The sequence below is a fragment of the Bombina bombina genome, chromosome 1 (assembly GCF_027579735.1).
Source record: "Bombina bombina isolate aBomBom1 chromosome 1, aBomBom1.pri, whole genome shotgun sequence".
NCBI lineage: Eukaryota > Metazoa > Chordata > Amphibia > Anura > Bombinatoridae > Bombina > Bombina bombina.
In genome coordinates, this window is record NC_069499.1 from 849,771,953 (window position 1) to 849,790,270 (window position 18,318).

Sequence of the window (18,318 nt, forward strand, 5' to 3'; positions counted from 1 at the left end):
AGAGTCGAACATTGGGATTTAAGGATATTGTAATATCTTTGAATAATCCCTGCACCATTGGTTCAGCATACAAAGCTGGAGAGGTCTCATATGAAAACGAGCAAATAGGATCACGTCCGATGCTGCAGTCATGAGACCTAAAACTTCCATGCACATAGCTACTGAAGGGAATGATAGAGACTGAAGGTTCCGACAAGCTGAAACCAATTTTAATTGTCTCTTGTCTGTTAGAGACAGAGTCATGGACACTGAATCTATCTGGAAACCTAAAAAGGTGACCCTTGTCTGAGGAATCAAAGAACTTTTTAGTAAATTGATCCTCCAACCATGTCTTTGAAGAAACAACACTAGCTGATTCGAGTGAGATTCTGCAGAATGTAAAGGCTGAGTTAGTACGAAGATATCGTCCAAATAAGGAAACACTGCAATACCCCGTTCTCTGATTACAGAGAGTAGGGCACCGAGAACTTTTAAAAAGATTCTTGGAGATGTCGCTAGGACAAATGGAAGAGCGACAAATTGGTAATGCTTGTCTAGAAAAGAGAATCTCAGAAACTGATAGTGGTCTGGATGAATCGGAATATGAAGATATGCATCCTGTAAGTCTATTGTGGACATATAATGCCCTTGCTGAACAAAAGGCAGAATAGTCCTTATAGTCACCATTTTGAAAGTTGGCACTCTTACATAACGATTAAAAATTTTCATATCCAGAACAGGCCTGAATGAATTTTCTTTCTTTGGGACAATGAATAGATTTGAATAAAACCCCAGACCCTGTTCCTGAAACGGAACTGGTATGATTACCCCTGAAAGCTCCATGTCTGAAACACACTTCAGAAAAGCCTGTGCCTTTACTGGATTTGCTTCTCACAGGAGGTCTTACTCTGAATCCTATTCGGTACCCTTGAGAGACAATACTCTTAATCTATTGATTTTGCACAGAATCTGCCCAAATGTTGGAAGAATCTTAATCTGCCCCCTACCAGCTGAGCTGGAATGAGGGCCGCACCTTCATGCAGACTTGGGGGCTGGCTTTGGTTCCTTAAACGGTTTGGATTTACTCCAACTTGAAGAAGGTTTGCAATTGGAACCAGATTCTTTGGGGGAAGGGTTAGGTTTCTGTTCCTTATTTTGTCGAAAGGAACGAAAATGGTTAGAAGCTTTAGATTTACCCTTAAGTCTTTTATCCTAAGGCAAAAAAACTCCCTTCCCCCCAGTGACAGTTGAAATAATCAAATCCAACTGAGAACCAAATAACTTATTACCTTGGAAAGAAAGAGATAGTAATCTAGACTTAGATACCATGTCAGCATTCAAATATTTGAGCCACAAAGCTCTTCTAGCTAAAATAGCTAAATACATAGATTTAACATCAATTTTGATGATATCAAAAATGGCATCACAGATAAAATGATTAGCATGTTGAAGCAAGCGAACAATGCTAGACAAATCAGGATCCATTTCCTGTTGTGCTACACTTTCCAACCAAAAAGTTGATGCAGCTGCAACATCAGCCATAGAAATGGCAGGCCTGAGAAGATAGCCATAATATAAATAAGCTTTCCTTAGATAAGATTCAAGTTTCCTATCTAAAGGGTCTTTAAAAGAAGTACTATCTTCCATAGGAATAGTAGTATGTTTAGCAAGAGTAGAAATAGCCCCATCAACTTTGGGAATCTTTTCCCAAAACTCCAATCTAACTGCTGGCAAAGGATACAATTTTTTAAACCTTGAAGTAGGAATAAAAGAAGTACCAGGCCTATTCCATTCCTTAGAAATCATATCAGAAATAGCATCAGGAACTGGAAAAACCTCTGGAGTAACCACAGGAAGTTTATAAACAGAATTTAAATGTTTACTAGTTTTAATATCAAGAGGACTGGTTTCCTCAATATCCAATGTAATCAACATCTCTTTTAACAAGGAACGAATATACTCCATTTTAAATAAATGAGAAGTTTTAAAAGACCTTTAACGTTTATTAGAAGGCAGGATGGCAGACAAAGCCTTCTGAATCGCATCAGCAATACAATCTTTTATATTCACATGTATATTATGTACATTAGATGTTGAAGGTACAACAGGCATTGTACTATTACTGATGGACACATTCTCTGCATGTAAAAGCTTATCATAACTATTACATACCACAGCTGGAGATATAATCTCCACAAATTTACAACAGATGCACTTAGCTTTGGTAGAACTGTTATCTGGCAGCAGGGTTCCAACAGTGGTTTCTGAGAAAGGACCAGATTGAGAAATCTTGCAAATGTAAGAGAAAAAAATAACATATAAAGCAAAATTATCAATCTCCTCATATGGCAGTTTCAGGAATGGGGAGAAAAAAATGCAAACAGCATAGCCCTCTGACATAGAAAAAGGCAAGAGGCATATAGGAATGGGGTTTTAAATATTGAAATTATTTGGTGCAAGTATGACGCACAACGCAAACTGAAATTTTTTTGGCGCTAACAACATCTGGAAATGACACACTCGCGTCATTGAAGACGCAACCTTGTCCAAGAAACTTTGTCCAAGAAACCAAATGTATGGAGATAAGAACTGTCTACACTTGTAACTGTGTTAAATGTTTAAATCCATTAGCCTGGAGGTGCTACTTATCTTGTTTGGTAAATTGGCTGCTATCGTTAGAAAAGAAAATACGTTTTGACAACAATCCTCTATAACTTACCATCCTATACATGATCTGATAAACGGCTTTTTCAGACAATTTGCTAAAATTAATGATGGACTGTCCCAATGAAGAAAAGATCAAAAATCTGCAGAATAAAAGAAGGATCAGTAAAACTATAAACAAAGCTTTCTGTAGTAGTTATAACTATATTCATTTTTTTCATTCTTGCTTTAGACTTTGTTTACTAGACTTGGATAAATTAATGTCAAGATTTTTCTGGGGAATTCAAATCTGAAAGGCAGATAAGACATGAATATCTAGAAGCAAAAAGGGAAGACCATATAATACTGTCACTATACAAATCAGTAGTAAACAGGGAGTGTTAATTGATTCACACTCTACAAACAGGAAATACAGTAGTGCTTATGAAGCTATGAGTGAAAAGGACAAAATTGGATTGGCTGACAGTGGAACATATTAGATAATTATACAAAATAGCTTTTACGCCTCATAGTCAAGACATCATTGTTTTGTAATTTCTTTGGTTTAAAAGTTTAAGATGATGATCTTGAGAATTTTGGTCCTAAAAAAAAAAAAATGTATAGTAAGGGAATTAAAAATAATTAAATAAAAAAAATGCAAAAACGTTTGTAATCTCACAGCAGATACAATCATGTCATGTTCTGTAGAAAGCTATACAGAGAGCGTAAAAAGAGGATATTGTCCCTAAAGAACATTTTCTAGAGTTGAAAGAGAATTCCTTATGGGACCATGCGCTGCCATATAAGGATACCTGTAGTTATCCTGCACTCCGAAGCCGATGCAATTTGGGATTCCAAGCATTGAACATGAATGTGATTTCGTCCATTTATCAACTAGGATGATAAAGAAACACAAACCCGCATAAGGAAAATACTGACTGCATGCAGGTTAAATATAATATTTAGCATGTTTTAATATACCTTCTATGTACCAGGTGAATACTGATTAGTATAGAAGATGGGAAATACATTCCCTTCGGTAACAATAAAGTAACAGAGATATAAGGTTCATTATAATTTCGGCTGATAACTAAACAATATTTAACAAGAAGTTAAAAAGCAGGACCGACAATAAACAAAAGAGGCCCCTGCAGGGGGCAAACATTGGGTTCATGACATTTCTTTTGTGGCAGCATAGTGGCAGGAATGGGTGGTACTCCAGAAAGCAGATGGCAGAGAGCATCGGTCAGCCAGAACACCTGAAAGCATCATTGTAAAATGTAGCCCAGCACATCACCTGCACTCTATGCAAAACTTTAGGAGCCTTCATAAAAGTTTACGTAGCCAGTGAGACCCGCTTCTACCGAGAGCCTAATAAGTGTTATCGGGGCTGTGGATCCCACCTCCAACTGCAAGAGCACTTTATAAGATACTAGCTAGGTAAAGTTGAAATTGTCTTGAGCTGATTTGTCATGAAACAAAGAGGAAGCGCTTCAAAATTAATACATAGAATAGTGAAGTGGCTCTAAATCCACAATGTACTGTTGATATTTGTAGGACACTAATAATGAATTTATAAAATAGCTGGCATCATCTGGAACCCAGCAGGTTCCTTACACATTTTAAGTTAAAGTGCCATAAAACATTTTGAGTTATGTGCATATTATAAAAGGGTCAACTGAGGTAAAACAGTATAAGTAATTTAATAAAATTTCCAAAAATCTGTAAAATTACTTACACGTTAGTATTGCCAAGTGTAGCCTGCTTCACCCCCCCTTATCATCGTCCTACTACAAACTTTGTGGTATCATAAAGTGTGCATGTGAGGATAATTACTTATGCAAGCAAGCAAAGGGGGGCTGAGGAGGGACAGCAGGTACTGATATCGTTTGTTTCAAAGAAGCTTGCTGTTTTATACCCCTTTAAGGAAGTCAACTATACTTTTAATCCGGTGGCTTTGTCTTCACCTGTTATTTACCTACCTTTTTTTTCACCAGGACCATTAGTACCAAGACACTAACTGCTGAAACTTAACTGTATTAAACTCCTGCAATCTACAGCAGTGGTATCCTCAGCTGAAGTCCCAGCAGTCCCAGTAATACCCATTAGGCTGTAGGTAAAGGCAGGAACCACTGCTCCACTAACTTTTATGAAGGCTGCTAAAGTTTTGCAGAGTGTAGGGTTTGTGCAGGAAGAGATTTTAGTGTGATGCTTCCAGTGATTCTGGCTGATCTGCACTGCATTTCGGCCACTATGCCACCACATAAAGCCCAATCTAGGCAGTGTGGGACATAAAAAATAATCACATAAAAATGATATTCTGTTTCCAATGTGCGCCCCTCCAAATGGACACCCAAAGGTAGTTGCATAGTCTATAGTCTGCCTCTATTGTTGTGCAAGCCCTGATTAATTATACAGACATTCTAAAAATGTTTCCGAAAGTGATTGTAAACATAATCGTTCTGGGAGTAAATAGATTGGTGCCGGGATGAGGAGAGGTATGAGTAAATCTGAGCAATTAGCTCCAAAAAAACCTGTTATTTAGAAGCAAAATAAGTAATCATGAATGAAAGTGGGGTTAGATTTGGATCATAGTTACACTGATTTCTCCCATAACGATTACATATACAATCACTTTAAATTCTGACACAAAATCATGAGAAAACCTTAAAGACACACATCATAAACTGAACTTGTAGTAAAACACACAAAGCTAGTCATTAGTAATAATGACATTATTTTCAACAAAGTTCACCTTTCAGTGAATATTTTTTACTTTAGTGTATCTCTATGAACAGCCCAAAAAAATGTTTTAGTTTTTCACATTTTCATCAAAAAGAATTTTGCAGGGGAAAAAAAAGCAAAAAAAAAAAAGACTATATTATATATATATATATATATATATATATATATATAAATACAGAAGATAATGAACCAGTAGAAAGAACCTACTGGATCACTCCTAGGCGCTCACTATCAGATAAAAGCTATGCCACAATATATATTCTATACCCAGCAACTCATATAAAAATTCTAGCAAGATATATCCAGCTGCCAAACCCCAAATAACAGAGGAGACCTATCACCCCTCTAAAAGAAATGAAAGTAGGAAGAAGCAGGGTGGCGCAGAGAACCCAAACTAGAAAACACAACAAATATAATACACAGAGATAATGTGACAATATGTGGTTAAAACAATACAAATATTAGTAAATAATAAAATGAGATGAAAAACATAAATAAAAATAAAATTAAAATAAAATAAAGAGAGAACTGGAATAATCCAGAGCACATCAAATGTAGAGAACACAATCTTCAAGCGTCACTCGCCTATTAGATGTACACTTACTTCAAAGAACCTCAATCAAATGAGGTAAGAATGTAGCACTTTCATAAATGGGCAAGGCACCTCCTGTAGAATAGATGTAGAACGATCAACTGGGTCTCCCAGTGTATAGCCTTCTGTGTCTTGGAATACAGATAGTAGAACCCTCCAAGTATCCTCGTGCTCTCTTTAGTGAGTAGTAACTTCCAATTCCAGTGTAGGTGTCATATAAGGAGAACCAGAAAAGCAAACATAGTGTAAAACTGCTTTAATAGGACATAAATGACACACAATAAGTTACACTCACATAAAAAAACCTCAACTAATGAGGTATGTAGAAAGCACATAGAAGTAATAAAACTGTAGCCCAGAAGTCCAATAAGCATCCATAGTAGGGATAATAGTTCAAAGAACAATCACAGGCTCCACAGTCACAGAGGCACAAAGCGGTTCATAAAACAGGTCATGTACCTTCCTCAATTGTCTTACGCGTTTCGAAGGGTAGAGCAATTTAAATTCCCTTCTTCATCAGAGATGCAGACTAATACTAGACTCATCTATAAATAGTGCCCAAAAGTAGCTACATTCAATTTGAGAATCCACCGCGAGAGGTTTGACACGCACGCCAGCATTTCCGGGGTCCGTGACACACAAGGCGAACTTCCGGACATGCGCATACAACAGGACCTCCAGCTCAGGATAGACGGTTGTCATAGATACAGACAACACAGCTCCCATAAAAATAGAGACAGCGGCTATACCCGCTATGCGTGTCAACACCAAACGGGGCATATTATAATATAACAATTGTATCACTAAAATAAAAACCTAAATAGAGACAGGTGCATATTAACTAAAATATATATAATACACATACTGTAATAAACTAATATTAATTACAATACATAATTCTAATAAATGGAGAGATGAGTATGTAAATAAATTATAAATATATCATACAAAGATTTTTTACACTAAAAACATATCATCTATATAAAACCCATTTCAATGCATAATAAAAGGCCACAAAAAAAACATATATTTAAAAACATATATTTAAAAACATCATATAAAAAGCAAAAGTCGGTGCTTAAAAATATATGTATATATATATAGATATATATTAAATAATACATATCAACATATTGTATACAAAATATAAAGCACACCCGCTATTATAGGGCATATACGTCCTATTCTCTTTTATGAAAAGCAAAATTTCTTTCTCCTACGGTGTGTCCGGTCCACGGCTTCATCCTTACTTGTGGGATATTCTCATTCCCTACAGGAAATGGCAAAGAGAGAACACAGCAAAAGCTGTCCATATAGCCCCCCTCTGGCTCCGCCCCCCAGTCATTCGACCGACGGTTAGGAGAAAAAGGAGAAACTATAAGGTGCCGTGGTGACTGTAGTGTACAGAAAAATAAAAATTTTAAACCTGACTAAAAGCCAGGGCGGGCCGTGGACCAGACACACCGTAGGAGAAAGAAATTTATCAGGTAAACATAAATTCTGTTTTCTCCTACATTGGTGTGTCCGGTCCACGGCTTCATCCTTACTTGTGGGAACCAATACCAAAGCTTTAGGACACGGATGAAGGGAGGGAACAAGACAGGTAACCTAAACGGAAGGCACCACAGCTTGCAAAACCTTTCTCCCAAAAACAGCCTCCGAAGAAGCATAAGTATCGAATTTGTAAAATTTGGCAAAAGTATGCAGAGAAGACCAAGTCGCTGCCTTACAGATCTGTTCAACAGAAGCCTCATTTTTGAAGGCCCATGTGGAAGCCACAGCTCTAGTAGAGTGAGCTGTAATTCGTTCAGGAGGCTGCCGGCCGGCAGTCTCATAGGCCAAATGGATGATGCTTTTTAGCCAAAAGGAAAGAGAGGTAGCAGTAGCTTTCTGACCTCTCCTCTTACCAGAATAGACGACAAACAAAGAAGAAGTCTGTCTGAAATCCTTTGTTGCTTCTAAATAGAATTTTAAAGCACGAACTACATCTAGGATATGTAACTAACGTTCCTTCTTCTAAACTGGATTCGGACACAGAGAAGGAACAACAATTTCCTGGTTAATATTCCTATTGGAAACCACCTTTGGAAGAAAACCAGGCTTGGTACGTAAAACTACCTTATCTGTATGAAAAACCAGATAGGGTGAAGTACACTGCAAAGCAGACAATTCGGAAACTCTTCTAGCAGAAGAAATAGCAACCAAAAACAGAACTTTCCAAGATAGTAATTTAATATCTATGGAATGCAAAGGTTCAAACGGAACCCCTTGAAGAACTGAAATAACTAAATTTAGACTCCATGGAGGAGTCATAGGTCTGTAGACAGGCTTGATTCTAACTAATGCCTGTACAAACGCCTGTACATCTGGCACGGCTGCCAGACGTTTGTGCAACAAGACAGATAGAGGCGATATCTGTCCTTTTAGAGAACTAGCTGACAAACCTTTATCCAAACCCTCTTGGAGAAAGGAAAGTATCCTAGGAATTCTAATTTTACTCCAAGAGTATCCCTTGGATTCGCACCAACAGATATATTTTTGCCATATCTTATGGTAAATTTTCCTAGTCACAGGTTTTCTGGCCTAAACCAGAGTATCTATAACCGAATCTGAAAACTCACGCTTAGATAGAATCAAGCGTTCAATTTCCAAGCAGTCAGTTGCAGAGAGACTAGATTTGGATGTTCGAATGGACCTTGTACTAGAAGATCCTGCCTCAAAGGTAGCTTCCATGGTGGAGCCGATGACATATTCACCAGGTCTGCATACCAAGTCCTGCGTGGCCATGCAGGAGCTATTAGAATCACCGAGGCCTTCTCTTGTTTGATCCTGGCTACAAGCCTGGGAAGAAGAGGGAACGGTGGAAACACATAAGCTAGATTGAACGACCAAGGCGCCACCAATGCATCTACTAGTGTCGCCTTGGGATCCCTGGATCTGGACCCGTAGCGAGGAACCTTGGAGTTCTGACGAGACGCCATCAGATCCATATCTGGAATGCCCCATAGTTGAGTTAACTGGGCAAAGACCTCGGGGTGAAGTTCCCACTCCCCCGGATGGAAAGTCTGACGACTCAAATAATCCGCCTCCCAGTTGTCTACTCCTGGGATGTGAATTGCAGATAGATGGCAGGAGTGATCCTCTGCCCATTTGATGATCTTGGATACCTCTCTCATCGCCAAGGAACTCTTTGTTCCCCCCTGATGATTGATGTACGCTACAGTCGTCATGTTGTCCGACTGAAATCTTATGAACCTGGCCTTCGCTAGTTGAGGCCAAGCCAGGAGCGCATTGAATATCGCTCTCAGTTCCAAAATGTTTATCGGGAGAAGAGACTCTTCCCGAGACCATAGACCCTGAGCTTTCAGGGAGTCCCAGACCGCGCCCCAGCCTAAGAGACTGGCGTTGGTCATGACAATGATCCACTCTGGTCTGCAGAAACTCATTCCCTGAGACAGGTGATCCTGAGTCAACCACCAGAGGAGTGAGTCTCTGGTTACCTGGTCTACTTGAATCTGGGGAGACAAGTCTGCATAATCCCCATTCCACTGTTTGAGCATGCACAGTTGCAATGGTCTTAAATGAATTCGAGCAAAAGGAACCACGTCCATTGCCACAACCATTAGTCCTATTACCTCCATGCACTGAGCTATGGAAGGCTGAGGAATAGATTGACAAGCGTTTAGAAGCTTTAACTTTCTGACCTCTGTCAGAAAAATCTTAATTTCCACAAAGTCTATTATTGTTCCCAGAAAGGGAACCCTTGTGGACGGGGACAGGGAACTCTTTTCTATGTTCACCTTCCACCCGTGAGACCTGAGAAAGGCTAAAACAATGTCTGTATGAGCCCTTGCTTTGGAAAGGGACGACCCTTGAATTAGAATGTCGTCTAGGTAAGGTGCTACTGCAATGCCCCTCGGCCTTAGGACCGCTAGAAGGGACCCTAGCACCTTTGTGAAAATTCTGGGAGCAGTGGCTAAACCGAATGGAAGAGCCATGAACTGGTAATGTTTGTCCAGAAAGGCGAACCTCAGGAACTGATGATGATCTTTGTGGATAGAAATATGCAGGTACGCATCCTTTAGGTCCACGGTAGTCATATATTGACCCTCCTGGATCGTTGGTAAAATCGTCCGAATGGTTTCCATTTTGAATGACTGAACTCTGAGGAATTTGTTTAGAATTTTTAAATCCAGAATTGGCCTGAAAGTTCCTTCCTTTTTGGGAACTACAAACAGGTTTGAGTAAAAACCCAGACCTTGTTCCGCTGTTGTAACTGGGTGTAATCACTCCCATCTTTAATAGGTCTCCTACGCAACGTAAGAATGCCTGTCTCTTTATCTGATCTGAAGATAAGTGAGACATGTGGAACCTTCCCCTTGGAGGAAGTTCCTTGAACTCCAGAAGATACCCCTGAGAGACAATTTCTAGTGCCCAGGGATCCGGAACATCTCTTGCCCAAGCCTGAGCAAAGAGAGAAAGTCTGCCCCCTACTAGATCCGGTCCCGGATCGGGGGCTACCCCTTCATGCTGTCTTGGTAGCAGCAGCAGGCTTCTTGGCCTGTTTACCCTTGTTCCAGCCTTGCAATGGTTTCCATGCTGGTTTAGGCTGGGAAGCGTTACCCTCTTGTCTAGAGGCTGCAGAGTTAGGAGCCGGTCCGTTCCTGAAATTGCGAAAGGAACGAAAATTAGACTTATTCTTAGCCTTGAAAGGCCTATCCTGTGGGAGGGCATGGCCCTTTCCCCCAGTGATGTCTGAAATAATCTCCTTCAATTCTGGCCCGAAAAGGGTCTTACCTTTGAAAGGAATATTAAGCAATTTTGTTTTGGACGACACATCTGCCGACCAAGATTTTAGCCAAAGCGCCCTGCGCGCCACTATTGCAAAACCTGAATTTTTCGCCGCTAGTTTAGCCAATTGAAAAGCGGCATCCAAAATAAAGGAATTAGCCAACTTTAGTGCGTGAATTCTGTCCATGACTTCATCATATGGAGTCTCCTTTTGGAGCGAATTTTCTAGTTCATCGAACCAAAAAGACGCCGCCGTGGTGACAGGAATAATGCACAAAATTGGTTGAAGAAGGAAACCTTGCTGAACAAAAATCTTTTTAAGCAATCCTTCCAATTTTTTATCCATAGGATCTTTGAAAGCGCAACTGTCCTCTATAGGAATAGTTGTGTGCTTAGCTAACGTTGAAACTGCCCCCTCTACCTTAGGGACCGTTTGTCATGCGTCCCTTCTGGGGTCGACAATGGGGAACATTTTCTTAAATATAGGAGGGGGAACAAAAGGTAAACCTGGCTTCTCCCACTCCTTAGTCACTATGTCCGCCACCCTCTTGGGTATCGGGAAAGCATCAGCGTGCACTGGGACCTCTAAGAACTTGTCCATTTTGCACAACTTCTCTGGAATCACCAAAGAATCAAATCATCAAGTGTAGCTAGCACCTCCTTAAGCAGGGCGCGGAGATGTTCTAGCTTAAATTTAAATGCCACGATATCAGGTTCTGCCTGCTGAGAAATTTTTCCTGAATCAGAAATTTCTCCCTCAGACAGACCCTCTCTCACTGCCAACTCAGATTGATGTGAGGGTATAACAGATAAATTATCGTCAGCGCCTACTTGCTCATCCTCTGTATTTAAAACTGAGCAATCACGCTTTCTAGGAAATGCTGGCAGTTTGGATAAAAGAGCTGCTATAGAATTATCCATTACTGCTGTTAATTGCTGCATAGTAACAAACATTGGAGCGCTAGATGTACTAGGTATCGCCTGCGCGGGCAAAGCTGGTGTTGACACAGAAGGAGAGGATGATGAACTATCCCCACTACCTTCATTTAAAGAATCATCTTGGGCAACATTATTAAATGTGACAGTACTGTCCTTACTTTGTTTGGACGCCATGGCACAATTTGCACATACATTTAATGGGGGAACCACCTTGGCCTCCATACACACAGAACATATGCTATCTGAAGGTACAGACATGTTAGACAGACTTATAAAAACTATTTTAAACAAAACCGTTACTGTCTCTTTAAATAATAAAAAGAGCACACTTTATTTCTGAATGATCAAAAAACTATCAAAGAAATATCCGATCTTTATGAAATTTATCCTACTAACACCACATACTCTTTACCATCCCCGTGGAGATGCTACTTGTTCAGAGCGGCAAAGAGAATGACTGGGGGGCGGAGCCAGAGAGGGGGCTATATGGACAGCTTTTGCTGTGTGCTCTCTTTGCCATTTCCTGTAGGGAATGAGAATATCCCACAAGTAAAGATGAAGCCGTGGACCGGACACACCAATGTAGGAGAAATAAGGAAGATGGATGGCAATAATGAATTGGGGAAAAGCTAAAGATAAGCTGAGGGAAAAGAAACAGGAAGGAGGCAGAAAGTTATACTTTATATTTCAAAAGGTAATGTAAAGTTTAGATACTATATAAACCTAATAAGACCAAAGTGGGATCAAATGTAAATATCAACAGATGAGGAGAAGTTATTGTAGGTCTATAAAAAGGCAGCAATGTCTATATCCACATTTAGTCCAGCTGGGACCCTCGTGTTGAATGCATGGATCCAATACGTCTCTCTCTGTCTAAGGAGAGTTTCCCTATTACCACCCCTAATTCCTACATTAACATGCTCTACGATCGTGCCCCTTAAGCATTCAGGGTTCTCATGGTGTATCTGTCTATAGTGTTCAGACAAATTGTGGGATTTTAGACCTTCTTTGATATTCGTAACATGCTCATAGAGCCTTTTTTTGTATGGTCTAGTAGTTCTACCTATATACTGAAGATTACAACTACATTGTAATAGATATACTACATATGTAGTTTTACAGTTAACCAGGCTCTTGATCCTGCATTCTTTACCATTTGAAGTTGAATTAATGCATTTCGTAGGTTTTTTTCCATGATACATCCTATCACATGATACACAATTCAATCTATTGCATCTATAGAATCCTATAGATTCCTTATTTAGCCAATTCTCCGTTCTTTTCATATCTTTCAATTGACTAGGGGCTATGATAGATTTTAGGTTTTTATTCCTCCTAAAGATACAGTTCGGTCTGGTCCCTATTTTGTCTCTCAACAGATCATCCTTCTGAAGGATGTACCAATGATTTTTTAAGATCTGTTTAATTCCTTCAGATCCTTCATTGTAAGTATTGTTTAAACAGTTCAATGTGGAACAGCACTAGAGGACAGGAGTGCTCGTGAAGACAGGTGAACTGCCACTTCACCAAAATGAATATAGTAGAATGAAAATGTCCACAGCTCTCCAATGCTAGAAAGTTTCTTTATTAGGACAAAATAGCGACGTTTCGAGGCTAATGCCTCTTAATCATGCATAGGCTATTACAAACTTATCACACCTTATATACCTGTTGGTTTGGCGCCACAGGGCCCACAACCTGTTAAAAATAGTGACACCTGCTGGTGTTCTATTGTATTACATTAAAAAAGCATTTATACACAATTATATACACATGCTTATAGAAATTGAATGATTTACTGATGTAACAAGGCAAAGATGTATCTTTTAAAGAAAATCACATGGTTAATATTTTTCTTTAAAATTACTTGATTAAGTGTCCATGTTCTCTGGTTTATTTGGGAGAGACCACCCGTAAAGTAAAAGATAGGATGAGCCAACATCGCTCAAATATACGCTGTAAAAACAAAGAGGCCCCAGTATCTAGTCATTTCATAGAAAAAGGCCACAATATCAGTCAAATGAGATGGCAAGTGATTGATCAGATAAAACCCCAGAGAAGTGGCCAAGATAGGGAAACTTTATTAAAGCAGAAAGAATCATGGTGGATTCATAAACTAGAAACATTGGCCCCTAGAGGCCTAAATAGAGAACTAGATCTGTCAGTTTACCTTTAAGTATGCTACAGCATGTTTAAATAAAGGTTACACTTTATGGGTTTCAATATAGTTTCAATATAGTTTCAATATAGTTTCATTAACAGCAATATTAAATCAGACATACTCTTATCCAATATAATTTAATAAAATAATTTTCATAAGATAAATTAAGAATTAAACTTTTATCTTTGTTTAATATTGGACCAGTACATAATAGAAATCCATTATTGCTATAAACCTGCTTGCTTACATCTCATGAATCAATCTTTTTCATTAGGATAAGGGTACTATCCAAATGGTTTAATATTAACCATGTGATTTTCTTTAAAAGATACATCTTTGCCTTGTTACATCAGTAAATCATTCAATTTCTATAAGCATGTGTATATAATTGTGTATAAATGCTTTTTTAATGTAATACAATAGAACACCAGCAGGTGTCACTATTTTTAACAGGTTGTGGGCCCTGTGGCGCCAAACCAACAGGTATATAAGGTGTGATAAGTTTGTAATAGCCTATGCATGATTAAGAGGCATTAGCCTCGAAACGTCGCTATTTTGTCCTAATAAAGAAACTTTCTAGCATTGGAGAGCTGTGGACATTTTCATTCTACTTCATTGTAAGTAGATATAAAACAAGTTTTGTTATCTCCAGATTCTCTCTCTTTATCTGGTATTAGAGAACCAGATGTGTCTTTAGGCTTAAATTTGTCTTCTACCCTATTATAAGCCTTTTCAATCCATTTTTTCTTATATCCTTTTTCCAGGATTTTTTTGGCCAATTTGTCTGCTTCTATTGTATAATCATCATAATTGGTACAATTTCTTCTTATTCTTTCCATTTGTCCCACCGGGATATTCTTTATCCAGGACATATGGTGGCCACTAGAAGCATGAATGTACCCATTACTATCTGTTTCCTTTGTAAATAATCGTGTTTTTATGGTACCATTTTGATGAAATAGGGTAAGGTCAAAGAATTCTATTTCCTCTTTGCTATGTTTTTCGGTGAACTTAAGATTCATGTCATTAACATTGAGATATTTGAAGAATTGGACCAGAGAGTCTTCCCCTCCCTTCCATATCAAAACAATATCATCAATGAATCTTAGCCAGATTACAACATTATCATAGAACGGGTTATTAAGCCATACATGTTTATCCTCCTAAAATCCCATGTACAGGTTGGCGTAGCTAGGGGCAAATTTAGTGCCCATAGCTGTTCCGCCAACCTGTACATAGTAGTCATTTTCAAATAGGAAATAGTTTTTTTCCAAGATAAATTCAATTGCTTCTTTCAGAAATTTTTGTTTATTTAATGACAAATTGGTAGAAGTATCTAGCCAATATCCTACTGCTTCAATCCCCAACTTATGTGGGATGTTTGTGTACAGGGCTGTTACATCAATTGTAGCCCAAATATAATCTGCATCCCATTTGATCTTAGTTATCTTGGATATAGTATCTGGGGTATCCTTAATATAAGATTTAACTTTTGATACTATGGGTTGCAAATAATGATCCACATATTCAGATAATGGGGAAGTTAAAGAATCAATTCCTGCAATAATAGGTCGGCCCGGAGGATTCTGTGTATCTTTATGGACCTTAGGTAAATGATAGAAGATAGCCGTTTTAGGCTCTCTTCTATCCAAAAACATAAGTTCATCATTATTTAAGATCCCCTCATATTTGGCATTGTCAAGTAAATGGGAGTATTGTCGTACAAAGGTACTGGTGGGATTTTTTTGTAGTTTCCTATAGGTAGTATGATCATCCAGAAGTCTCTTAGCTTCTTTTACATATATCTCCCTATTTTGAATCAACCACTCCCCCGCCCTTGTCGGCTTCTCTTATCACAATCCCAGCATTATCAGAAAGAATTTTAATTTCCTCCTTCTCCTTTTTACTGAGGTTATCATGTCTAATTCTATAATTCTTACAATATTCATCAAACTCCTGGCCCACAAGAGTGTCAAAAACCGAGATGTAATGGCCCTTGGAATTTAATGGGTAGAAATTAGAGGGTAATTTCAGTGTCGAAAATTGTTTATAGATTATTTTATTACTTTCCTCCAATTCAGATTCCCCCACATTCTGACCACCACTGGCCTCTAATTCTTCCAAGATTCACACAGTATCTAAATCCTCCTTTTCAAGAACAGTATTTAGTCTGTTTTCTACTTTAGTAGATTGATCTTTCTGATTTTTGGCATAATGCCTGTCCAATGTGAGTTTTCTTACAAATTTCTGTAGATCAATATATAAGGAGAACGGATTAGGCCCTCTAGTGGGAGCGAAAGATAGACCCTTCCTAAATAAATTTAGAGTATTCTCAGGAAAGGTTTTATCAGTCAGATTAAATATCTTTACACTTTTTAGTAATCCCATTCTATGTTTGTTCTGTTCCTTTTTGAATTTCCAGCCTCGTACCAGTTTCCCTGCTCTACATCCTCTAAATTTCTTTCTAGACCCCTTTTTTGGCTTTGCCTTCTCCATTGCGGAGTTGGTGGTCTGTTCCGAGGTTGTTGCTGGGGACTCAGATGTTGGTCCCTGAAGCGTTGCTCTAAAAAAGTCTGCTTATTTGATCTATAATTCCTATTCTGTTCAAAATTTTGGTGTCTTTTTAGTCTTTGTGTATTAATGTGACCCTGTATTCTTAAATCAGTACCTCCATATTTAATATGGCTCATTTGTTTATTAGGTACCCTATTCAAGGGAATTCTCTTCCTATTATTAGCCTGAATATTTTTGGAGTGATTTTGAGTTACCCCCACTTTGTCATTCTTGTTTTTATTATAATTCATGTTGTTCTTCTTACTAGAATTTTTATTCGTCGTGGCCTTGGAGTGTCCAATAATTGGATCATCACCCCATATAGTGCCATCCTCCCTATAATCGGGGGAATAAATATCAGTCCAATCCCAATTAGACCCTCCTTCTTTTGGATCATTTTCCCTTCCGTTTTCTACTTCATGGAATACCTGATCATCCAAGTCCTCCCTATTATCATTTGGGCGACTAATGGACCTCCCTTCTATATTGTCTATCCCAGGTAGTAATTTAGTGTTCTCTTCATCCTTTTGTTTTTTTAGGGTATAATCCCTTAAAAATGTTATTCTCTTTTTGTTTTCAACTTTGGATTCAAAGATCTCTATTTTCTTGTTGTTTGCCATATCTAGTTCCTTATAATATAGGTCCCCTTTAAAATGATTTAATCTTACTCTAATGTCATTGATTTGGGTAGTAGCCATTAATACTTGTTTTTGTCTATATCTGATTAAAAACAGAATTTATGTTTACCTGATAAATTACTTTCTCCAACGGTGTGTCCGGTCCACGGCGTCATCCTTACTTGTAGGGATATTCTCTTCCCCAACAGGAAATGGCAAAGAGCCCAGCAAAGCTGGTCACATGATCCCTCCTAGGCTCCGCCTACCCCAGTCATTCGACCGACGTTAAGGAGGAATATTTGCATAGGAGAAACCATATGATACCGTGGTGACTGTAGTTAAAGAAAATAAATTATCAGACCTGATTAAAAAACCAGGGCGGGCCGTGGACCGGACACACCGTTGGAGAAAGTAATTTATCAGGTAAACATAAATTCTGTTTTCTCCAACATAGGTGTGTCCGGTCCACGGCGTCATCCTTACTTGTGGGAACCAATACCAAAGCTTTAGGACACGGATGAAGGGAGGGAGCAAATCAGGTCACCTAAATGGAAGGCACCACGGCTTGCAAAACCTTTCTCCCAAAAATAGCCTCAGAAGAAGCAAAAGTATCAAACTTGTAAAATTTGGTAAAAGTGTGCAGTGAAGACCAAGTCGCTGCCCTACATATCTGATCAACAGAAGCCTCGTTCTTGAAGGCCCATGTGGAAGCCACAGCCCTAGTGGAATGAGCTGTGATTCTTTCAGGAGGCTGCCGTCCGGCAGTCTCGTAAGCCAATCTGATGATGCTTTTAATCCAAAAAGAGAGAGAGGTAGAAGTTGCTTTTTGACCTCTCCTTTTACCAGAATAAACAACAAACAAGGAAGATGTTTGTCTAAAATCCTTTGTAGCATCTAAATAGAATTTTAGAGCGCGAACAACATCCAAATTGTGCAACAAACGTTCCTTCTTCGAAACTGGTTTCGGACACAAAGAAGGCACGACTATCTCCTGGTTAATGTTTTTGTTAGAAACAACTTTTGGAAGAAAACCAGGTTTAGTACGTAAAACCACCTTATCTGCATGGAACACCAGATAAGGAGGAGAACACTGCAGAGCAGATAATTCTGAAACTCTTCTAGCAGAAGAAATTGCAACCAAAAACAAAACTTTCCAAGATAATAACTTAATATCAACGGAATGTAAGGGTTCAAACGGAACCCCCTGAAGAACTGAAAGAACTAAGTTGAGACTCCAAGGAGGAGTCAAAGGTTTGTAAACAGGCTTGATTCTAACCAGAGCCTGAACAAAGGCTTGA

The 18,318-nt window shown here is 38.7% G+C and overlaps 1 protein-coding gene across 4 annotated transcripts in view; it reads right to left on the bottom strand.

The window, feature by feature from the left end:
* The window catches only part of VRK3 (VRK serine/threonine kinase 3), a 403,485-nt gene that overhangs the window by 109,686 nt on the left and 275,481 nt on the right, over positions 1-18,318 (bottom strand). For all 4 annotated transcript variants that reach the window (XM_053699491.1, XM_053699492.1, XM_053699488.1 and 1 more), the window contains 2 exons: positions 3,435-3,516; positions 2,699-2,786 (listed from right to left, as the gene is read on the bottom strand). In XM_053699491.1, the coding sequence (XP_053555466.1) occupies positions 2,699-2,786; positions 3,435-3,516 (170 nt within the window). The remainder of the gene's footprint in view (positions 1-2,698; positions 2,787-3,434; positions 3,517-18,318) is intronic.